The sequence below is a fragment of the Anoplophora glabripennis genome, unplaced genomic scaffold, assembly GCF_000390285.2.
Source record: "Anoplophora glabripennis isolate ALB-LARVAE unplaced genomic scaffold, Agla_2.0 scaffold55, whole genome shotgun sequence".
Taxonomy (NCBI): domain Eukaryota; kingdom Metazoa; phylum Arthropoda; class Insecta; order Coleoptera; family Cerambycidae; genus Anoplophora; species Anoplophora glabripennis.
In genome coordinates, this window is record NW_019416774.1 from 785069 (window position 1) to 811022 (window position 25954).

General features: G+C 32.2%; 2 protein-coding genes across 9 annotated transcripts in view; both read left to right on the forward strand.

Moving 5' to 3' along the window:
* The window catches only part of LOC108906044 (4-coumarate--CoA ligase 1-like), a 35320-nt gene extending 17634 nt beyond the window's left edge, over window positions 1-17686 (forward strand). For 2 of the 8 annotated variants that reach the window (XM_023455429.1, XM_023455435.1), the window contains exon 6: window positions 17062-17686. In XM_023455429.1, the coding sequence (XP_023311197.1) occupies window positions 17062-17355 (294 nt within the window). In that variant the 3' untranslated portion in view covers window positions 17356-17686. Of the gene's footprint in view, window positions 1-385; window positions 680-837; window positions 1451-2190; window positions 2872-3196; window positions 3313-4361; window positions 5052-5237; window positions 5532-5774; window positions 6406-14267; window positions 14314-14472; window positions 14583-15587; window positions 16275-16344; window positions 16639-16839 lie in introns of those variants that run through there. The other 6 variants (XM_023455434.1, XM_018709206.1, XM_023455430.1 and 3 more) reach the window with 6 other exon arrangements.
* A 1734-nt stretch (window positions 17687-19420) lies between these two features.
* On the forward strand, window positions 19421-24763 carry LOC108906061 (4-coumarate--CoA ligase 1). Its single transcript, XM_018709205.1, has 5 exons — window positions 19421-19465; window positions 19689-19804; window positions 21394-22098; window positions 23750-24040; window positions 24203-24763. Exons 1-5 carry the CDS (start codon window positions 19462-19464, stop codon window positions 24716-24718), a joined length of 1632 nt encoding a protein of 543 aa, XP_018564721.1. The 5' UTR covers window positions 19421-19461; the 3' UTR covers window positions 24719-24763.
* Window positions 24764-25954: the final 1191 nt, after the last annotated feature.

Here is a 25954-nt window from a genome sequence, read left to right on the forward strand (position 1 = left end):
CGAACTAACACAAATGTTGTCTTGTTTCACCATAACACAAATGCTTCACCATAAATTAAAACGATATCCATCAACTCGGAGTACACGCAAACCATTTTTGACACTAACTACCCATTTTTGACACTAACTACTAAAAACCTATTGTAAACACGACAGGTAACAGGTAAATATCCCAACGACGATTGCAAAATTCGAACTCAGTATTCGGAGTCGCTGAGGCCACGTGGCGAATGACGCTAGAGACTACAGTTGTCCAGCTATGTGGTGGTTGAATGTACTATAACTTCAATATTTTTTTTCTCGGAAACTATAAGGATTTTACAAAAATTTTTTTACGATATTGATTCCATTTCTCATGCTGCATCTATTCATATTAATCTTTTAGATAACAAGTATCTTTTTGGGGCCATACCTTGCTAGAGACGTTTTAGCCGCCCGTCAAAAAAATGTAGATACCAGTAGCTTAAAATATATAGCGACAGGTAGTGCTCCAGTGACAAAAAAGCTAATGGACGAACTAAGAGAGGCTTTTCCGAGCGCGGCTGTTGTACAGGTTTACGGACAGACAGAAGCCTCAGGGATCATAGCCATTTTTGATGTAAATGATCCAAAGGAGGTAGAATTGCAAACAATTAAACCATTATCCTCTGGAAAAGTTAATCCAGAATACAACTGGAAAGTAAGTCAAATATCTTTGTACATATCTTTGATGACCATGTGGTACATAAGAAAAATGTTAATAACCTTCAACATTTGAACGTGCCACATTGGAAAGTTTGTAAAAATAGTTGTTGAGCTCGAACTGCTCTAATTTCAGAAAAATTTTTGTTGTTTCAGATTGTCGACCCAGTCACAGAAAAGACCCTTGCTGCAAATGAAAGGGGAGAGTTCCGATACAAAACAGCTTATCAAATGAACGGGTACCACAAAATTGATTCCTCCTCGGCATATGATTCGGAAGGATTTATAAAATCTGGAGATATAGCTTATTACGACGAAGAGGACTGCTTTTTTATTGTGGATAGAATTAAGGAAATGTTTAAATATAAGGGATGGCACATTCTTCCTGCTGTTCTGGAGGGGATCCTTCTGACTCATCCAGCAGTCAAGGAAGCTGCTGTAATTGGTATTCCCCATGATTTAGATGGAGACCATCCAATGGGTATCGTTGCGTTAAATAAAGGGTATCAGAACGTTACCCCGGAAGATTTAGAAGTCTATGTCAGAGAAAGGGTGTCAGACAACCAACGCTTAAGGGCGGGTGTTAAAATTGTAGAAGAGGTTAAGAAAACTACTACTGGTAAGATAAGAAGGAATGACATGAAACAAATGGTGCTTAATGGCGATATTTAAATTTAAGTATTCTATATTTATTCAAACAAACTGTACTTTATTTTATAATGTAAAATACTCGATATTGTACTTACAAAAGTTCTAAATAAATGTTATGTTATGTTTTTGGAACCTACATATTATGGTTACGTCGCATTTATAACTGTGTACAACACTACAACCAAGCCATCGAATATACAGGATGTCCCGGTACTTGATACAAAATGAGTACAAATAAATGAGGTCAAAATAATATCAGTTCTTCATATAATTTTTTTTCATACGGGCCTTCAAATTATTAACTTTAGGTCATGAAAATTTGGTTATATTAAAAATATGTACGGTTTCATTTCACATGGTAATTATGTGAAATTAAAAATTAAAAAAATGGTGGATGCGCCACTCGATGTGCAATGTGACATAAAATCACAAACATTTCCTAAACTGTTAATTTTACCGAGTTCAACCAAGAGGGTATTATAGTTGTCAAATTCTTCAGGGAACTTATTTTTGATACAGGAAGATTGCGATCGTCATCTATGCAAAAATTTTGGGTTGTTAACCATTGGGCATAGCCCGTTCCTGGCGTTCTGGGTATAATAAAGTTTCACTTACAACACCAAAAATAGGCTGTACGCATGTGTTATCGATCACCAAATTTGTATCATACTAAAGTTAATAGTTTAAAGATTATAAATAGAAATAATTTTTTATTTTTCATTTTTGAAGGCCCGTAACTTAACGAAGGCTCTTATGAAAAAGATGTATATGAAGAACTGATATTATTTTGACCTCATCTATCTGTACTCGACTTTTTGTATCAAGTACCAGGACACCCTGTATACATATTTCGTGAAACAGATTTTCTATAGGTATATTTTTTAGTTTTTGAGTTATAGCTGAACTTTTCTGAAAGGAAAGGAAAAAATCTTTTTCCTTGACAGTTTACTTCATAAATTTTCAATCCAATTGCGTACTAACTCGAATTGAGTTATCTAACGGTTTTAGATTAGGTACCAAAGTAATATGTATTTGTTTTAAATGAAAACCGTGTTTGTTATGACCTAGTTTGGACTGGTTTGGGTTTTATCTTAAAAAAAACTCTTTCTAAATATAAACACAAATGCCTTACTAGACAGATTTGTTTAAAGTTTAAATATAAGCAAAATCTAATAGTCAGTGAGGCAAATAGAAACCTATTGAAACATTTGGTGGTACTTGAAGTTTTATCCTAAGAAATTGGTTCATGTCCGCGAAAACTACAACCTTCTATCTTTAGTCGAGAAGTCGAATACAGGATGTACTCTACTGAATTTATTATTATTATCGCAGCGGTTGTTTATTGTTTTTAATATTGCTCTGTTTACTATTAGTGCATCGCTCTACATTTCCAATAAAGATAATTGTTGTCAAAATAATGTATAATGCTTTGGCGATAACACTGATAACTAAAAACTATAAATCCTCCGTCAAACTTATACCTCTATTTCAGTCTTCCTTCCAGACATCTATAAATATAAGCTTTGTGCATCGTTATGGGTAATGGAATATATTTTATACTCAGCAGAACTATGTATGATAAATAATGGTGCAAACGTGCTGGTTAAAAATTAGATTTTGTGTTCAAATTAAAGTGTTACATTAGTTTAATAAATAGTATATGTGTTAGTGAAATTGAAAGCTGCGAATTATTATATTTTCTTTTAGTATAGGACAATAGCTATAAAAAAAAAACGTGATTAAAATATATTAATTCTCATATCTTATTAATTTGTTTTTCATTTCTATATTTATTTTAATTTTACTAATTAACAATTTTTATTTTATATATATATAATTTATCATTGGGGTGTTGTTATTTTAGATGTACGAATTAATACCTTGCAGAACAACGATCAGAATAAAAATGGATATAGTAATTCAGATTTGGGTTATGTAATCTTTGAAAGTTTGAAAAAATACAGCAATAGGATCTTACAGGTAGGTTCTAATTTTAATAACTTAAGATTTAGTACGGTCTAATATATGTTTGAAGATTATAATGACGTTAACTCTTTGTTAAGACAAAGCAAAAGGTTCAAAATTACTTGATGAATAAAAATTTTATTATATTAAATTAAAAATTTGATACGAACCACTTTGCTGTTGAATTAAATTTTTAAATCGTTAAATTTAATATAAATTAAACAAGCATATACATATTTTCTTCCATCATATATGAATATAGGTTTATGACTAGCGGTATGACATTTATTGTTTTGAAAAACTGTCTAATTACGATATTATGACAATTATGATAACAATGAGACACAAGTAAAACTCCAATGCACATTTTATGTCAAAACCTACCTACCAACTGAACGTAAAACGATTGCGAGTACCTGATATGTCCAGAAAAACAATTGGCGATATTTTTGAGCCTCGGTGCAATTGACTAGTTAAGGCTAAAATACTTTCTTTATTATTATTGACAACTATAAAAATACTATTTTTGAGTTGAACATTTTAAGCATGTGAACCCTTTACTGTACAAATTGTTTGTCTGTATAATGTAATGTGACATATTTCAACTAAATAACGCAAAATTGTATTGTCTACGTTTATGGTTAAGAGCTGGGAAAATATGTTTGTTTGTTCATATAGATATCTTGCTTTCTCAATTTATTATTGTTCTGTTTTATTTTAAACTTATTACTATGTGTCATTTCTGTGGTGTGTTTTATGTTTATATAAATCCAAAACATGTGTTATTCACTTTTTAGATATCTACCATGTTTATTTATTAATACTTCAAACTTATGTGTATGAAATTAACCTCATCCAATTTCATCAGAGAATTTACTACACCTACAATTTATTTTTGATGGAAATTATAATTTTATAATTAAAAAAGAATATTAATAATAATAATTAATGTTGTTTCACTTTTCTCTTTTACAATTAATTGTAGTTAGTTTAATAGGTTATACTTATGAGATATTATTTATGTGATTTTCATGAATTTCATTTGATTTTTATTTCTTTTTCAGTATTTGCCAGACACTGATGAGACAGATACACAAGGACAAGTTTTAAAACGAAGCATACGTACTGCATTGAGGCTAAAAGAAAAGGGAATAACCAAGGATGATATCGTTAGCAGTTGCAGTCACAACCAAAAAAATTCCATCATTCCTTTTATTGCCTCACTGTTCCTTGGGATTAAAACAGCCTACTTTGATCCGAATTTATCTCATTTAGATACGATCCATCTTCTGAAACTGATTAAGCCGAGAATTATATTCATCGACCTGGAATCGTTACCACTTATGGAAAAGTGTTTGAAGGAATCTCAAGTAAACACAGAGTTGGTTGTATTTGGAGAAAGCGAAAAATATTCGAATTTCAATGAATATTTAGAACCTAGTATTGAAGAAGATAATTTTCGACCAGTTGTGGTTGACAACGTTATGGAAACGGCTGTTATATTGTTCAGCAGTGGGACAACGGGTTTGCCAAAAGGAATTTGTCTAAGCCATTATGGCATACTTGGTCAGATTTCAAATGAAGGTATGAAAGTGTGGGATAATCATGGAGGAAGCGTTTTGTTGCTATACACCACTCTGTACTGGATATCTGCTGTACAGATGTTACTAAAGTGTATCACTGAAGGATGCGCTAAAGTTGTGTGCAAACAGTTTGACGCTGCTGCAACGTGGAGGCTTGTAGAAAAATACAAAGTAGATAGACATATTTTTTATAATTATTTTAACAATTACATTCAGTTCCTTTTTAATTATGTTGATATTAATCTTTAAATGAGTCTAAACAAAAAATATTTCTTGGTGACATTAATAGGAGTAGGCTTCACTAAAGGTGTATTTAATTTGGGACCACATACACTTACTTATATATTTTTCCTTTAGGTAACAAGTCTTTTTTTGGGGCCATATCACGCTAGAGACTTTTTAGCTGCCCGCCAAAAAGATGTAGATACCAGCAGCTTGAAGTATATGATGACAGGCAGTGCCCCAGTGACGAAAAAGCTAATGGAAGAGCTAACAGAAGCTTTTCCCAGCGCGACTGTTATGCAGGGCTACGGACAGTCAGAAGCCTCGGGGATGATTGCCATCTTCAATGTAAATGATCCAAAGGAGATAAAATTGCAAAAAGTTAAACCATTGTCCTGTGGAAAAGTTCTACCAGAGTATAATTGGAAAGTAAGTTAGATATCCTTGTACGACTGTATATCGGATAATTAGGTACAAATAAAAAAGTTAAGTGATTACCAGTATCAAGCTCAAGTTTTAAGGTACCATGACAAATAGGATCAAAAGTCTTGTTAGTACCTCACATGCGTCACATTGGAAATCATGGAAAAGTAATTGTTGATCTAGAATTGTTCTAAAATTTCATATAAGTGTAAATAAAGGTAATAAGAAGAAAAATTTTTGTTGTTTCAGATTGTCGACCCTGTCACAGAAAAAGCCCTTGGTGCAAATGAAAGGGGAGAGTTTCGATACAAAATAGATTATCAAATGAACGGGTATTACAAAATGGATTCCTCCTCGGCATATGATTCGGAAGGATTTATAAAATCTGGAGATATAGCTTATTACGATGAAGAAAACTGCTTCTTTATTGTGGACAGAATTAAGGAAATGTTTAAATATAAGGGATGGCATATCCTTCCCGCTGTTCTGGAGGAGATCCTTCTGTCTCATCCAGCAGTCAAAGAAACTGCTGTAATTGGTATTCCTCACGATTTAGATGGTGACCATCCAATGGGTATTGTTGTGTTAAATAAAGGGTATAAGGATGCTACCCCGGAAGATCTTGAACTCTATGTGAGGCAAAGGGTGTCAGACACCCAACGCTTAAGAGCGGGTGTTAAAATTGTAAAAATGATTACCAAAACTGCTACTGGTAAGATAAGAAGGAATGACATGAAACAAATGGTGCTCAATGGTGATATTTAAATTTGGGTACCTGTACTATATTTATTAAGGAAAATCCGTATTGTACTTTATTTTATAATGTAAAACATTCGATGTTGTACTTGCAGGAGTTCTAAATAAATTGTGTTTATGTGTACATTTGTCTGCATCTACACCTACACACGCCTAGACAATTTAGCGCACAAATGTCTATTTTATATATTCCATACCACAACCAAGTCATCGAATGTGTACTTTTCTTGATTATTATTAAAAATAAATTAAACTGATAATGAAGGTTAGGTTTTTCTGTTTAAGAACCTTATAGAAAAGGAGGCCTACATGAATATATTATTATAGTATTATATTAAGGACAAATATTTCTGATAGAGTTTTAGATATTTCGAAAATTGTGTTGATGACGTCATGAATTTTTTTTCCGGGAACATACCTGTAGTTTTCCATATTTAAGAACATATTTTTCAGATTTGTACACAATTACTCTTTTACTTATGTAGTCCAAACAATTAGGTACATACTAAAAAAGGTTAAGTGCAGTATCACCTGTATCAAGATTAACTTTTAAAATCGTACGATTAAAATAAATGTTGAGCTCGAACTGTTTTAACATTTTACAAGTGCATAAATAAGAAGAAAAGTCTTTGTTGTTTCAGATTGTCAACCCCGTCACAGAAAAGACCCTTGGTGCAAATGAAAGGGGAGAGTTCCGATACAAAATAGATTATCAAATGAACGGGTACTATAAAATCGATTCTTCTTCGGCGTATGATTCGGAAGGATTTATAAAATCTGTAGATATAGCTTATTACGATGAAGACTTTTTTGTTGTGGACAGAATAATGGAAATGTTTAAATATAAAGGATGGCACATTCATCCCGCTGTTCTAGAGGAGGTCCTTCTATCTCATCCAGCAGTCAATGAAGCTGTTGTGATTGGTATTCCACATGACTTTGATGGGGACCATCCAATGGGTATCATTGCGTTAAATAAAGGTTATAAGGATGTTACCCCGGAAGAAATTGAACTCTATGTAAGACAACGGGTGCCAGATAATCAGCGCTTAAGAGTGGGTGTTAAAATTGTAGAAGAGATTACCAAAACAGTTACTGGTAAGATAAGGAGGTATGACATGAAACAAATGGTGTTCAATGGTGATATTTAAATTTAAGTATTCTACATTTATTCATGGAAATCCATATTGTACTTAGTTTTATAATATTCTCGATATTGTACTTACAAAAAATTCTAAATAAATTATGGTTGCATCGCAGTTAAACATGTGTACATTTGTCTGCATCTACACACAGCTAGACTGATATTTTATACATTTCATACCACAACCAAGTTATCGAATTGGTTTTCTTGATTATTATTAAAGAAAGTTAAACTGATAATAAAGGTTAGGTTTTTCTGTTATAGAAACTTACAAAAAAGGAGGCCTATATAAATGCTAAGAATGATCTTGGGTTTTCGCCATTTTGTATTATATCAAGGATAAGTGTTTCTAATAAGAAAAAGTAACGTATGGCAATGTTTTACGGAAGGATTGACACCGTCATAATTTTTTTTGTTGGCATTAAATGGTATCTATTAACCTAATTTTAAAATTAGATCAATTATTGGATCAGGAAATTTTAAGATAGCTATTTGTATTAAAATGTGGCCTTAGTTAATGAAAGAAAGATTAATTTTTTTCGATTGTAGCACTACGTGAAGTATTTCCAGACGTAAAATAACTCCTAAAAAGTGATACTTTTCGTAGAGAAATGAGTTCGTAGGACTGTAATGTTTTTCTTTTAATTGTAACTTTGACACATGGGATCAGCAAATATATTTCAATTAGTTTTAAATATCTAGTAAATGTGATTTTACTTAATGTTTCTTGGTTTCTTGGTAATCTTTCCAATAAATCAGTGATTTTTTCTGGACTTAAAATGCATTTCCGTGATAAATTCTATTCAATGATGCAAGGGTTGTTCCTCGATAGGAGTATAATGTCGTGATGGTATTAAAAAAGATATAGGCTTTCCGGAGGAAGGGTTAGCTGAGGTTGCATTATACGGAAGCTAGGTTAGAATCTGGCGGTAACCGATTATAGGGACCGTTTTGTGTAGGTGGGGAGAAGCCCAACTAGAAAATGATTGGCCTGGCAGACGGTGATAACAAGTATGCTTCAACAAGGAATAAGCGGATGCGTAACACTTCTAAGCAAAAGCGTAGACATTCTATACAATTCGTGTCGCCGTATTAAGGACTAATTTAGTCCAAATAATTGTTCGCAGGAGATACTCACACAGAACAGTGTTAAAGATTCCTGCCAATCAATCGTTAGACATAATGAAACTAAAATATTATCAAAACCAATTAATACAGATTTTATATGAGATACACACTTTAAGGATACGACACCTGTGTGCATATAAAAATATGCAACTCGTTTTATAATGACAACTCATATTATGCGACAAGTATAAGTGCTTAATTCATGTATCTATTTGTTTATCATTTGCCATATGGAAAATTCCACTATTTAATTTAACCGCAAAATAAAGTAACAAAATTAAATATAATTTCTTATATACTTAATTAGATATCGTAAAGTAGATATTATACTTTCGTGGGGGTACAATGAGTCTGCATTTTTTTTATAAAACCTATTTATCTAGTTATCTTTAGTGGTAAATAATAAAAATCTTATCACTACGTTGTTGCATTAGTGAATGAATTACACTTTTTTTTTATTCGGATTATAAAGTAAAAGTATAAAAACAAGTAATAATTATGTATAAATATAAAATATTTAGAATGTTTTGGTTTTCTTGCCTTGTCTAACCTATGTATATAACTGATATGAACAAATATTTAATTAGTAGCTGGGATTAAATGTACCTATTAATAACAGAATAAAAGAAATCATCATAATATTTTGTGATAAATGAGAAACCGTTTATCATTAACACTTGAAGGTTCAAGTGTTTCATATTTCTTATTTTTGTAAAATCACGGTGATATTTATAAAAACATACCTAGTTTTGAAAAATTATATTTTTCGGGAAATATGACAAATAACTCGGTAATTCCCAGGAATATAACCCATTAATTATGCTAGTGCTTAGACCATCATTGAACTATATCTGCAATGTTTAGTAAACGGTCGTCTGCCGAACCACCAGACATATACCTATTTCGTCTTATGAGTCCTTATCATCAGTATGCTATCATTGAGACTTTGGAGGTTATGGAATGAATGTAGAAGAGTACTACATTTATGAATGGTCACTACTACTCAATACCTATACAGGATCGGTATGTATCTGGTGGTTTAGTTAACAAATGATCTTAGGTCTTTAATAAATATTGAATGAAAGCAATGACGATTCAATTTGGTACAAAATTTGTAAGACGTTCGAAGAGAATATGGTGGCGACTCTATATAATTTATTTAGAACATTTAAAAACAGATGACACTGTGGTAAAACAAAGCAGCATGAAGCCTGAGGTATGGTGTCTATTTTCAAGTAATAAGAATGAATGTGTAACTTGAACAATCCAAAATTTTGTAACACTTACAGGTTGGTTATTTGGGTCAAGGTCAGGATGAAGATCAATGATATAGGGTCAACGCCGGGGTCAAGTTTGTTATATTTTTTTATAAATCAGAATAACAACTGTTGAGAGGGAAGAGAAGAGAAGTGACTTGCATAATTTGAGATAATGACGTGAATACATATTTTTATGAAATACGAACTGTAATTTCATCGGGACCTGATGATGAATATGTCTTGAGTATATTAATTTGTTCATAGGTGAATTCTTCAGTAAATATTTCATCGAGGATATTGTTGTATATTATGCTTGGTAATGGGAATGGACCGAACGTTCTCAGAAAAATGCTACCTTTTTGAGCTAAAATTAGGTAGTGCTACCAAAACCTCGCATGGGGTATTTGCCACCTTTTCAGATGTAATCATAAAATAAAACAGTGACAAAAATCATTATTTAACTTATTATATTAAAAAAAATACAATAGTAAATCGAATCTGGTGGCGAGCCGTGACGAGTTAGACTACTTAAATAAGAAGTTTTTTCTAGTGACATTTTCTTAGTCCAATATGCTACAAGTTAATAATGGTGCATATGAACGAAATTATTTGTTGTTTCATTAACTTTCGCAGTACATTAGTACTTGGTGATAAAATTCTACCGGCCTGGCCAGGTAATTCTTTCGCATAGACTAAGCAAATTACACGCATATCCTCTATCAACTTGGGGTGGAAGGGGTCGGACATGACATATATCATCGAGGCTCCGACTCGGACTCTCGTAATTGGTTGGCTTTGGGAGTGCACGTGCCCCATTGCATTTTTTGTGAACCGACTGAATACCTACAGCGCTTTGCTGTTTGTTTATTTTTACCATTATTCCACTCAAACCTTTAATAAGAAGTAGACGGAATATTACAAAATAAAAATGGTGTACAGTGTCGAACAGAAAATTAATATTATTAAATGGTATTTGTTTGGGATTGGAATGATGAACTTCTTGTTGCTTACACTAGTTTATTTATTTTGTGGACTGTATTCTTAGACTGATTGAAGTGCTTATTTTGATCATTTATTTCTAACTGACCAAAGGCCTGCTACATGGCTATTTATAATGGGTAGAGGTACGCTAGGTACCATGAATATTATCGGAAATCCCGAGTTACCTGGTTTAGGTCCAAAACTTTAAATCACTTTATTACAAATTACAGGAAATTGCAGTACGATTACCGACGCAACCGTAGGGTTATACGACAATGTCCTTCCTGCTATTGTATACCTAATCGCATAATGGTGTTAACAAGTAAACAAAGTTGTAAAAGATACCTAAATACAAAGAACTGCTTAGGCCTAAACTTACAAATAAGTGATTAATATAAATCTTATATCTAGGTATCCACAGGATTCTGTACAGTATTGTCGTGCAGAAAATACAGAGGAAGTCGTTGTCGATTTATATTTTCATACCCCGACGAACCAATCCCCACTGCTAGAACTGTTTTGAATATTTTTCATAAGTTTGAGGAGTGTGGATGTGTTAATCAGTGTACGAAATGTAGCAATCAGAAACCTCGTCCTATTCCTGAAGCAAGGAGAGAAAAAGAGGTTAATGTCTGTGCTTTTGTGGAAGTAAGTGAGCCGTATTCTTCCTTCCAAATTTCCGAAGAACTTGACATTCCAAGTCGTACAGTTCATCGCATTTTAAAAAAGAATGGTTAGAAAGCCTATAAAATGCAAACTTCTCAGGAAATTATTCCTGGTGATCAAATAAGGCGTATGGAGTTTTGTAATCCATTAGGGAAAAATTAGATGAAAATAATGAATTTGCTAGGCAAATTTTATTTACAGACGAATCATCTTTTTCCCTAGTTGGTCGTCATAATCCTTCAGTGGTCCAATATTGGTCCCGCGAAAACAAGGATTTAAGTATACCATTAAGAACGCAGTACCCTTAAAAGGTAAATGTTTGGGCTGGCATTTTAAACGATAATATTGTGGGTCCCTTTTTTATTGATGGTAACTTAAATGCTGAGAGATATTTGCATTTATTACAAAATAGTGTTGTACCAGCTGTACAAAACTTGGATGTAAATTTTGAGGAAATTTGGTTTCAGCAAGACGGATGTCCTGCACACAACGCAAGGCCAGTTCAAGATTATTTGGAATGAACTTTTCCTGAAAGGCTTATTTCCACAAGAGGTATCATACTTTGGCCTCCTCGATCTCCAGATCTGACACCCTGCGACTTCTTTTTATGGGGTCATTTAACGCAACTTCTCTACAAACACCGACACGTTTTAGTTTTTACTAAAGATTATAAATAATTTGTAATAAAGTTGGAACACTTTAGTATGGTCTCAAAACCTGTTATCATTCTTGTAAAAAAATATCGTACAAATAGTGTAATTACTGTACATAATTATTGTCCAGTATTCTATTTTCCGTATGTACCTATCTTAGACGTACGTTGTTCCCAAATTCATAATGCAAGACAGACAATAAACCAGTAGTCAAGGAGAGCTTAAAACCGCAAGCTTTGCGCGCTTCTTATGACGTTTTTTTGATTTCCTTGTGTCGATGGCATAAAGTTATACAAATAATATGGGGGCGGAGTCAGAATTATTAGGAGAGACTGGTAAAATATTTATATAAATTACTAACTTTGTATCCGAAATAAAAATATGACCAGACCTGTATACACTTTTTTAAGAAAACTCTCCAATATAGATGTAAACACTTGAGAGTAGATTTTTATAGACTAAGCCTCCCTGCTTATAGAAACTGAGTTTTGATAATTCACTTTGATGTCTCTGTCTAAATTACTTGACAAATTACGGTGGATTAGAAAATCTGAATCTCTGAATTTCCTCAAAACTTGTCCTTTTTTGTTTCGGAAATAAGTTCCCGAGAGGTTTCCTTAAATTATTTGGTCATTATGAAAGCTGGAACTTTTGTTATGTATATAATTTTGCTTCCTTGTAATCTAAAGAAAGATAAGTGACTGTCAAATATGACATACATTTACTATGAAATTAAAATGTTTTTAGACAAAATACAATGATAGTAAGAGACACAAAAATACCCAATAGGAATAAGATTGGCAAATAAAGTGTTTACATAAGAAAAGTAAATATTTTTTTGATGAGTTGTGAAAAAAAATTAGCAAATGATTAAAAAGCAGATTAAATTGAAAGTCATCGTGTACTATTTTAAATTTTAAACCTTTCATTATTTATAATTGATGATATTAAATTTGGAAAGAGTAATCACAAATATTTTATATACACTGTAAGAAAAATTGGACGTATTTTCATACCCGATTGACTGAAATTTTCTTCTATTAATCTGAGTAGAACAGAAATTGTATTAGTGAAACTATTTTAGTTCAAATATTATCAAAAATGTATAAAATTATCAAAATGCCCAGTATTGACTGAAATACATTTTCAGTCAATCAATAATTCCACTCATTGGATTCACTTCGTACCTTTATTGCTTGCACTTGGAGCGATGAGGTGTTTTATTAATGTTCTGATAAAGAAAAAAATAAAAATCTAAAAAAATTGAATCTGTTTTCATTTTATTTAATGAATATTGTTAAGAACAGTTTTCGTTAAATATCTCATAACCTAATTTATTACTATACAATGTACGCATTAGTGATGTAACGAATGCCAGTTTTTAAGCATTCGCGAATGCGAATGCGAATACGAATATTCAGTTTTTAAATCTAGCGCCGTTTATCTATTATTCCAAATATGCCGCGCGCGACGCACATAATATTTCCGGTGACAGCGGTGCTAGAGGCTAAAGAAATTAGCGTTGTTAAGTTGGTAGAACGGTATTTTTGTATGATTGGAATTTTGTTTTGTTTTCGCTACCGGCTCAGATGAGTTTGTGAATTGTGAGGTTAGACTGTTGTTAGTTATTTCTTAACATGAGTAAATCAACTTCTAGTGAAATATGAACTTATTTACATAATATTGTTTTCATATTCTGTATTTTTCTTTCACGTTCATATTCGCAAAATATTCAGAGATATTTGCGAATGCGAATATCATAAATCAAACGAATATTCACGAATGCAAATGCGAATGCAGATATTCGTTACATCACTAGTACGCATCTCATTTTCAACGCCAGACAAATCTCGAACGTTATTGAAGATAGAAAGCTGTGGTTTTAAAGAAAGTTAATCGTCTTTTTTCAGAGAAATAGTGAGATTAAAACAGATATTTTAGTTTCTGAGTTAAAGCCGAATTTTTTATTTATTATAATCGCAGCGGTTGTTTAATACAAATTTCTACGTGTAATATTATGTTGTTTAATATTGGTGCATCGCGTACTACGTTCTCGATAACGATAGCTGCTGTTAAAATAAAGTATAATGCTTTGGCGATAGCACTGATAACTAAAAACTATAAATTTCCATCAAATTTATACTCGTGTTTCAGTTTCCATTCAAGACAATCATAAGACCAAGCCTCATGCAACGTCATGGGTAATGAAATATATTTGATATACAAAAGTATTGATAAATAATGGTGGAAACGTGTTGATTAAAAATTTAATTTTGTGGTCAAATTAAAATATTAGTTTAATAAATATAAGTGTCAGTGAAATTAAAAACTGATATCTTATTTTTTTTTTGTTATTTTAGATGCTCGAATCTTGCAGAAAAACGATCAGAATAGAAATGGATCCAGCAATTTTGGGTTGGGTGTTGTAGTTTTTGAGAGTTTAAAAAAATACAGTAATAGGATTTTACAGGTAGGAACTAATTTTAATAACTTAAGATTTAATAATTCACTAATTTGCATATTTTTTCTGGTTTTATAAGATTTTTCAATTTTCTGATAATTGTATCGAATATTATGGAATTATATTGTTGAACCACAGGCAATATAGCTTACCGCCACAGACTGCGTGTTAAATGCTTTAAATTGGCAACCCGAAAAGGATTGTCAGCCGGCATCCAGCTATAAAATTTGGCATGGTAACTCGTCTACTGGTAACAGGGGGCAGTTCTGGCGGTGGCATTGTTGCCAAATAATAACTACCAAATAAATTTAATGCATTCAATTATGTAATTAAAGAGATATGGAACTTATCTTTTGTTTGGAAATCACATTTGTGATAAATGCTAGATAAAATAAATCAAGATAGAATTAAAACTATGAATTTACCTAATTAATTATTTATTTTTTATCACCTTGGAATGGGAGAATTCAAAAACTTGAAATTAATGTTTTTAGATTTGTGCGTCGACTTCCAATTTGGTACAATATTAACACCTATGCTTAAAAAAATTGCATTATACAGGTTGTGTATCCTTAGATGGGTACTGCTCTCTTATTGTTGATTTCTTTAGATAGGTAAAATAATTATTAACACAAGTGTTGCATATTATGGATGCCATGGGCCGTTGTATTTGATTCTACCTAAAATTCTGCTGGCGGTGTACTCCATCGGCAATTCGGAAATTTAAAACTGCTGGCTTATTCCAGTAGTGGTTTGGGGCGATAGCTATTTTATCACTCAAGTTAATGTCAGTATAACAAAAATTTAATGATGAATAAAAATTTTATTATAACAAATTAAAAATCTGATCCGAAACTCTTTACTGTTTTTCATTTTATAAATTAGACTTATGTAGACCATCACCACCATCTGCAATAATTTATAGATTTTCGAAAACTGTATAATATATTCTTTCACAATTTTTTTTCACATACTATATTTATGAGACATTTATTTGATTTTTATTTTTTTTAGTATATAGCAGACACAGATGAGAAGGATACACATGGACAAATTTTAACACGGAGCATACGTACTGCACTGAAGTTGAAGGAAAAGGGAATAACCAAGGATGACATTGTTAGCAGTTGCAGTCACAACCACAAAAATTCCATCATTCCTTTTATTGCGTCACTCTTTCTTGGAATCAAAACAGCCCACTTTGATCCGAATTTGTTTCATTTGGATACGATCCATCTACTGAAGCTGATTAAGCCGAAAATTATATTCGTCGCATTGGAATCGTTACCACTTATGGAAAAGTGTTTGAATGAATCTCAAGTAAACACAGAGTTGGTAGTGTTTGGAGAAAGTGAAAAATATTCGAACTTCGATGAATATTTAGACCCTAGTACTGATGAAGATAAATTTCGACCAGTTGTGGTTGACGTCTTGGAAACGGCTGTTATAATGTTCAGCAGTGGGACAACAGGCTTACCAAAGGGAATTTGTCTAAGCCATTATGGCATACTTGGTCAGATTTCAAATAAAGTTATGAAATTATGGGGTAATACTAGAGAAAGCGTTTTATTGACATACACCACTCTGTACTGGTTATCTGCTGTATTTATGGTACTGAAGTCTATCGTTGAAGGATGCGCTAGGGTCGTATGCAAACAATTTGATCCTGCTGCAATGTGCAGGCTTATAGAAAAATACAAGGTAGATAGATATGTTTTTTATAATTTTCTTGACAAATAAATGTGTATTTAATTATATATTATTCTTTTAGATAACAAGTGTCTTTTTGGGACCATACCTTGCTTACGACGTTTTAGACGCCCGACAAAAAAATATAGATACCAGCAGCTTAAAATATATATCGATAGGTGGTGCCCCAGTGACAAAAAAACTGATGGATGAGCTAAGAGAGGCTTTTCCCAGCGCGACTGTTTTACAGGGCTACGCACAAACAGAAGCCTCAGGGATGATTTCTATTTTTAATGTAAATGATCCAAAGGAAGTAGAGTTGCAAACAATTAAACCATTATGCTCTGGAAAAGTTGTAGCAGAATATAATTGGAAAGTAAGTTAAATATCTTTGTATAAAATAACACTTTCACTTAGCTAGACCAGACAATTAGCTACATACTCAAAAATGTTAAGTACAGTATCACCAGTATCAAGCTTAACTTTTAAAATCGTACGATTAAAATAATTGTTGAGCTCGAACTACTCTGAAATTTTATACGTGCATAAATAAGAAGAAAAATATTTGTTGTTTCAGATTGTCGACCCCGTCACAGAAAATGTCCTTGGTCCAAATGAAAGGGGAGAGTTCCGATACAAAATAGATTATCAAATGAACGGGTACTATAAAATGGATTCTTCTTCGGCGTATGATTCGGAAGGATTTATAAAATCTGGAGATATAGCTTATTACGATGAAGATAACTGCTTTTTTGTTGTGGACAGAATTAAGGAAATGTTTAAATATAAGGGATGGCACATTCTTCCCGCTGTTCTGGAGGAGATCCTTCTGTCTCATCCAGCAGTCAAAGAAGCTGTTGTGATTGGTATTCCTCACGATTTAGATGGGGACCATCCAATGGGTATCATTGCGTTAAATAAAGGGTATAAGGATGTTACCCCGGAAGAAATAGAACTCTATGTGAGACAAAGGGTGTCAGATAATCAGCGCTTAAGAGCGGGTGTTAAAATTGTAGGAGAGATTACCAAAACAGTTACTGGTAAGATAAGAAGGAATGACATGAAAAAAATGGTGCTCAATGGTGATATATAAATTTAAGTATTCTACATTTATTTATGGAAATCCGTATTGTACTTTGTTTTATAATATAATAATCTCGATGTTGTACTTAACAAAAATTCTAAATAAATTATAATTATGGTATGTATTATACGCCATATTTATACATAGGTATGTACATTTATTTGCACAGCTAGATATTTTGTGTTTTATACTGTCCACACCACAGCCAAGTCATCGAATGCCCACTTATTATTAAAGATAAAAAATAAGTTAGGTCAGACTGTGCAAAGCACAAAATTCTCTACATGTTCTTGAAATTGTTTTGCCACATTGTCCATAAATAACAAACAAATTAAAATAATCCTGATTGGTATAATTTAAACGATCCCCAGACCTTTTTATTTAAATTTTTTGCAAAAACTATTACTGATATAACAATAATTTGACAACTATTTTGAGAAATGTCAAGTTATTTTAATTGTTTTTGGAGTGTTTCTGGTCGTGGCCAATTTGACAACAGGTCTGATACGAGAAAAACTGTCCCAAAAATAGAAAATTGCAAATATCTCTAAAAGTAGTAACGGCAACCATACAATGCTTATATGGTTTGAAAGGAAATTTCAATCTGCATACGACAGAGTATAGGGTTTCCGTTTAAGTTAACAAAGTTATAGTTATCTGATGTTATCAAAATTCAACATCAAAAGTGAAACACTTGGTATTAAATGTTTTAATTTGTTAATATACCATAATTTAATATTACCTAAGCCATTTACAAGTACCAAAAATCCATTTGATATCACGCTCCTGAAAAATGTTACTAGCATTTCCGCGGACCCTTGCATCTGTCAATTTTTTTTTAATTAATATCTCAAAATCAATCCTAGGTTTAGGGAATATTTAATAAAGTGACCCTCAAATTTCACGTGGAATCCGAAAATGCAGTAATATATAGGGTGTCCAATTAAAAATAAGAAAGTAAATGTCGGCTTCCGATATAACCGGATGTGCCATAAAGTTCTAAATATTTTACCTGTATTGGCCCTACTACCTCTGCTAGGTTGCCAAATTTTCAGATTTATCGGATAAGTACTTTCCGAGATATCGATAGAGGCGATCCCTGGTGAGACACACTGTATATATTACATTTGTTATATCATTTGGAAATGTGCCTAGTTATATGTTAATTGGATTAAATATATTCATCTAAAACCAGGTATTCCAATTTTATGACTATTTTGGACTTGAAATACCAATTAATTTAAATTATTTGCTGCATTACAAATGTAATTTTATTTAAACATTGGTATTTGCTTACTATATTTTAATTAACACTCTTTGACAAACAAAGAGACAAAACAAACATTAGATACATTTTTCAGAAATTGAACAATTTTAGCGCCTATTTAAAAAAATGAGTAGGATTTGCATTCGTTTTATATAATGAATATTGTTAAGAACATTCTTCTTAATTATTACATGACTATTGATATTTGAATTTATTACTAAACAATGCATCCCATTTAGAAACCGCATTGTTTTTAAAGACAGAAATGTGTGGTTTATCTGAAGATTAATTTTTTTAAGAGAAATCTTTAGGTCAAAACAGATTTTTTAGTTTCTCAGTTACAGCTGAACTTTTTCTGAAATTAGATTTTTTTCTCCTGACATTTTATCTTATAAATTTGGATCCAGTTGTATATTTGCTTCATTAGAGTTATCTAACTGTTTTTTTTATGAAAACTTTATTTCGTTATGACCTAGTTAAAAAAAATATATGAAGCAAATGCGTTACAGATCGTTGTTAAAGTTGGATAAAAACAAAATAAAATAGTAAATGAGGCAAACTGAAACCTATTAAAACATTTAGTGTTAAAATATGTTCTAATACCTGAAGATTTATCCTAAGAAAGTGATTCATGTTATTCATTCATTATTATCATCGCACCCGTTGTCTAAATTCAAATTTATACATGTAACACTGCCCTATTTACCATTGGCATGGCGTATCGCGCACTACATTCTGGATAAAAATGGCGGTTGTTAAAGTAAGTATATAACGCTTTGACGATAACACTGATAACTAAATATTATAAATTCTCCGTCTAACTTATACACATACTTCAAGACAACGTTATGGGTAATGGAATACATTTTACGTTTAAGAAATGTATCGAAACGTGTTGATTAAAATTTTATTTCGTATTCAATTAAAATATTATATTAGTTTAATAAATATAAGTGTCAGTGAAATTGAAAACTGTATTTTGTTACAATTTTTTTAGTAGGATAAGGATAATATTTATTAAAAAATATAGTTAAATAATATTAATTCTAATATATTATTCATTTTGTTATTTTAGATGCTCGAATTAATACCTCGCTAAAAAACGATCAGAATGGAAATGGATCCAGCAATTTTGATCTGGGTATTGTAGTTTTTGAGAGTTTGAAAAAACACAGTAATAGGATTTTACAGGTAGGAACTAATTTTAATGACCTAAGGTTTACCATTCACTGATTCGCATATTTTCTATAGTTTTATAAGATCGTCCAAGTTTCCATCTCTGATAATTATCGAATATTATGGAATTAAATAATCAAACTGATTTATTGTATACTTGTATGTTAAATTTAGACTGCCTTCTGATTGCGCAGTTGCTATGGAGATAATTAAATAACGTGTCATATAGTTTAAGTTGACTCAAATAAATATCAGTATTGTAACGACGATTCAATATATTTTGTTTGAACGTTGCAGTTTACATAGCTTAGACAAAACAAATGCTCCATCACCTACAGTTTCAATTTTAACTTCCGCATCATTTCGATATTTGAGGAAATAAATATAATTCCATTTGTAAATTGTTGAGTTGAAGAATAGTTTAAAAACAGAGATTCTGTAAAATCTCTTCCGTTTTAATAGTACAATAAGATATAATTTAATTATTAAGAATATAAACAAGAAAACATAAAATAAACAATTTTCTTCTGACATATGTAAACATATAAAATGGTTTTGACCAGCGGTATTACATTTACTGATACTGTGCTGCAATTTTATGAGCTAATTGTGGTTCGTACAATAATATTAACTTGGACACCCTATAACTCGCAAATATACTTTGAACTATCTCGTTATATCATCTGAGCATTGTGCCTCTATTTAAATACATCGTGTTTGTTTATTTTAAAATTTTATCATGAAATATTTACAAAAGGTAATTAAAAGTAATTAACAATACCTTTATTTTCTTTCTATGTTCACAGTGACATGTAAAAGTTTGCAGTACAATACAAAATAAGATAAATATATTAAACAAATGTTTGTATTCTTTCCACTAATTTCTCTCACAATAAACTTTAGTTAGTTTACTAGACTATATTTATGAGATATTCATTTATACAGGGTGATTCAGATTTAATCTGGATAACTTCAGGAATCGATAGAACGGGTTAAAATAATGTTCATTCATGATATAAACTTTTTTCCTAAATCGCATCGTTTCGGAGATAGAGGGCGTTGAAGTAGCAATGTTTTTCCCTTTTCTTAGCATTAAAAATACTTTTAAAATAATACTTTTAACGATGATTTTCACAAACCTCAGTTTATACAAATCATTGTGAATTTTGTTTTTCCTGGGTTGCTATAACGTTAAATGAAATTTAGGCGACTGGAATGATACATTGTCACAGATCTCATTGAATACCTCAGAAACAAGGTCAAATGTCGAAAAAAAAACAAGAGACGAAAAAGTTTTAAAATTAATGAGACAAGAGTGGTGCGCATCTGTTTTACTGAAATTAATTAATTTTTTTGAAGTTTTGAAATAATGTAGGAGGGGGTAGCACACAAAATACACTTCTAAGAGGGGTAGGTGGTTCAAAAAGAAGCTTATCTAAAATCATAAGGAGTGTTTGTGTTCCGAATTTTATCCCGAATGGGATCTAGGAAAAAAGTTTATATCATGAATGAACATTATTTTAACCTGTTCTATCGATTCCTGAATTTATCCAGATTAAACCTGAATCACCCTGTATATTTTATTTGAATTTTATATTTTTCAGTATCTAGCAGACACAGATGAAACAGATACACAAGGGCAAGTTTTAAAACGGAGCATACGTACTGCAATGAAGTTAAAGGAAAAGGGAATAACCAAGGATGACATTGTTAGCAGCTGCAGTCATAACCACAAAAATTCCATCATTCCTTTTATTGCGTCACTCTTTCTTGGAATTAAAACAGCCCACTTTGATCCGAATTTGTCTCATTTAGAGACGATCCATCTACTGAAACTGATTAAGCCGAGAATTATATTCGTGGACCTGGAATCGTTACCACTCATGGAAAAGTGTTTGAAGGAATCTCAAGTAAACACAGAGTTGGTAGTATTTGGAGAAAGTGAAAAATATTCGAATTTCAATGGATATTTAGAACCTAGTGTTGAAGAAGATAAATTTCGACCAGTTGCGGCTGACAACGTTATGGAAACGGCTATTATATTGTTCAGCAGTGGGACAACGGATTTACCAAAAGGAATTTGTATAAGCCATTATGGTATACTTGGCCAAATTTTAAAGAAAAGTATGAAAGTGTCGGGTAACAATAAAAATAATAGTAATAATAATAACATTTCATTACTATACACCGCTCTGTACTGGATATCAGCTGTTGTGATGTTACTAAAAGGTATCACTGAAGGATGCGCTTACGTTGTTTGCAAACAATTCGATCCTGCTGCAACGTGGAGGGTTATAGAAAAATACAAGGTAGACATATTCATTTTTTATAATTTTCTTGGCAATGACATCCTATATATTTAATGTCACTTAAAGATGTAATCAATTAATCTTTTCATGAATTTAAATAGAAGATATCTTGGTGTCTAATCAACTGGTGAACATATATGAATTAAAATCGTCAATAGATAAAAAAACAGTGAGACAATAAGACATTTGTAACAAACTTTTGAAAGATTTTACAAGACATCTGTTTGATTTTATTGTATTTAAAATGATTAACAAAGTCCAATTAGTAGTTTATTTATTTTTTGTAATGTCAATGCGAGAAAATGGAATATCAATATTCTCAGAATGCCTGGTATAGTGTTGGTGTACGTTGCAGTGTTTGACCAAATTTCCAACATTTTTATGAATATATAAAAAAGCATGGAAGTGGTAAAAACCTATTTTTTATTTAAATAAATCGCCACTAGAAGTAGTTCTAGATACACCAGCAATAAGACGAATCGCAGCCTTCTTCAGAATAAAAGCTTTTTGAGCATTACTAGAATTACCCCAAAGTACAATGCCATATGTCAAATGACTATGAACTAAAGAGTAATACACCATTCTCATTATACCGTTATTAACTGAAGGTCGCAGCCGTCTTAACAGGAATATTTGTGTTGATAGTTTTGAACATAGGTAGTCAATATGTGCTGTCCAGTTTAGACTAGAATCTAGAGTAACACCCAAATACTTTACATCCAATTTGGGTTGGATTTTACAAGAAGTAAATGTTAGGTGTTGAGCTTTGGACACATTTAACTTCAATTTATTCGCTGAAAACCAATTTTCCACCGTAATCAAACTACCTGAATTCATATCTTGACTAGCACGAGACAACAGTGTTGTATCATCAGCAAAGAGGATACATGTACTATAAGGAATATTGACCAGTAAGTCGTTGATATATACCAGGAAGAGCACAGGACCTAGTACTGACCCTTGAGGTACACCATTACATACAGGAAGTAAGGTAGATTCTCTGCTCTGTATACTGACATATTGCTGCCTGCCTGTTAAATAAGACTGAAAAAGTTGTAATTCATTATTACGAATACCGTAATAGGCGAGTTTTGCAAGTAAAATATCGACATTAACGCAATCAAAAACTTTCGAAAGATCACAAAAAGAAGCATAGGTAACAGCATTATTATCAAAACCATCAACGACTTCGCCAATAACTGCCAGAAGAGCTTTGATGGTAGAAAAGCCCTTTCTGAAAGCAAATTGTAAAGGTGACAATATAGATTTAACTTCCAAATAAGCAAGTAGTTTTTCTTTTACAAGGATTTCAAATATTTTCAAAAAAATCTGAACTGTAGCTATGGGACGAAAATTATCAAATAAGTCAATGTCTCCTTTTTTGTACACAGGAAGAACGTTTGTTATTTTTAAACAATCAGGCCATGTACCTTCTTCAATACATTTATTAAATAGGAAAGTTATTCAGAAATAAAATAGGATCCGTATTTTGGTCATTTAAAATATCAGCTATAACTTCAGAGATAGAAGTGACAAATTGATTAAATTCATTTGGACTTATACTTGTTTTCACACAACACGAAACTGACTATATTAGGAATAGGTATTTAATTTGGGATCACGTAATTTTACTTATATATTATACTTTTAGGTAACAAGTGCGTTTTTGGTGCCATATCGAGCTAGAGAATTCTTAGCTGCCCGTCAAAATGTAGATACCAGCAGTTTGAAGCATATGGCGACAGGTAGTGCCCCAGTGACTAAAAAGCTGATGGATGAGCTAAGAGAAGCTTTACCGAGTGCGGCTGTTGTACAATGTTACGGACAGTCAGAAGCTTTAGGGATGATCGCCTCTTTCAACATAGGTGATCCAAAGGAGATGGAATTGCAAAAAATTAAACCATTATCCTCTGGAAAAGTTCTACCAAAATATAATTGGAAGGTAAGTTAAATACCTTTGTACACAATAATTCCTTGTCTGTACACCAGACAATTAGGTATACACTAAAAAGTTTAAGTCTAGTATCATCAACATCAATCTCGTTTTGCTCTTAAGTTTCACAAGTTTCAAAAACAACAGTAAGAATGATTTTTGTTGTTTCAGATTGTCGACCCTGTCACAGAAAAAGTCCTTGGTCCAAATGAAAGGGGAGAGTTCCGATACAAAATAGATTATCAAATGAACGGGTACTACAAAATGGATTCTTCCTCTGCATATGATTCGGAAGGTTTTATAAAATCTGGAGATATAGCTTATTACGATGAAGAGAACTGCCTGTTTATTGTGGATAGAATTAAGGAAGTGTTTCTATATAAAGGATGGCGCATTTTTCCCGCTGTTCTGGAGGGGATCCTTCTAACTCATCCAGCCGTCGAAGAAGCTGTTGTGATTGGCATTCCTCATGAATTACATGGGTACCATCCAATGGGTATCGTTGCCTTAAATAAAGGGTATGAGGATGTTACCCCGGAAGATATAGAACTCTATGTGAGACAAAGGGTGTCAGATGATCAACGCTTAAGAGCGGGTGTTAAAATTGTAGGAGAGATTACCAAAACAGTTACTGGTAAAGTAAGGAGGTATGGCATGAAACAAATGGTGCTCAATGGTGATATTTAAATTTAAATATTCTATTATACAGGGTGATTCATTAACAATGGGAAAATCGAAAGCTGAAGATACTACACGTGAAATGGTGACCATTGGCGCAAACATGCCTTGCCCGAAGGTTATAGTTTCGAAAATACAAGGTGTTGAAAGTTACAATTTTAAATCGTTTATTTTGCGATTATTCTGAAAATATGTAGGTTAGGAACTTGAAAATTTGTGAAACTATATCTTTTTAGGCGACGAATAAGATGCGTATTGTAATTTCAGCATTGCTCATAGAGGGCGCCACTTACGACCAATTTTAACGAAAATTTAGTTAATAACTTTTTACCCTGTATGTCTAACATGAAATTTGATTCAAAACCTGAAAGAGCTATCATTTTTTCCATTAATTATATGTTCTTGTTTCATTTCGGTATCTCGATTCGTTTTCGAGAAAAATCGATTTAACGAACACTATGTTTTGATAATACGAGAAATTAAAAGCGAAACAAACCAAGTGTTTCTTCGTGTTATAACAAATAAACAAATATAAACATATAAACAAATAAAATCCGTAATAATGATTTAAAGTCAGTGTTCGAAGAATCCACCGTTGACATTTACACATTTTACACAACGTTTTCTAAGAGATCTTCGAGTTTGAAACAACATATTAGGATTGCGTTTGACTTCGTTGGCAGCGATTTGTATTCTTTGCCACAACTCTTCACCCGAACCAATAGATTATTTGTAAACTATATCTTTTTTCGTTCGAGACCATATAGAAAAATCAAGAGGATTGAAGTCAGGACTTCTGGGTGGCCTAGCAAAAATGCTTCCACGGCTTGAAGAAGTTCCACTTTATTTAAGAAGAGACATGTAGTTCATGTACGACGGAGCTCCCCCGCATTTTTCTCGGCCAGTGCGTGCATATTTAGATGCAGTTTTTCCAAATCGCTGGATTGGCCATGTAAGCATTTTTGCTTGTCCACCCAGAAGTCCATACTTCAAACCTCTTGATTCTATTTGGTCTCGAATGAAAGATATAGTTTACAAAGAATCTATTGGCTCGTGTGAAGAGTTGTGGCAAAGAATACAAATCGCTGCCAACGAAGTCACACGCAATACCAACATGTTGTTTCAACTCGAATATCTCTCAGAAAACGTGTAAAGTGTATCAGTGTCAACGGTGGATTGTTCGACCAAATACTTTAAATCATAATTACGTATTTTACGTAACACGAATAAACATTTGGTTTGTTT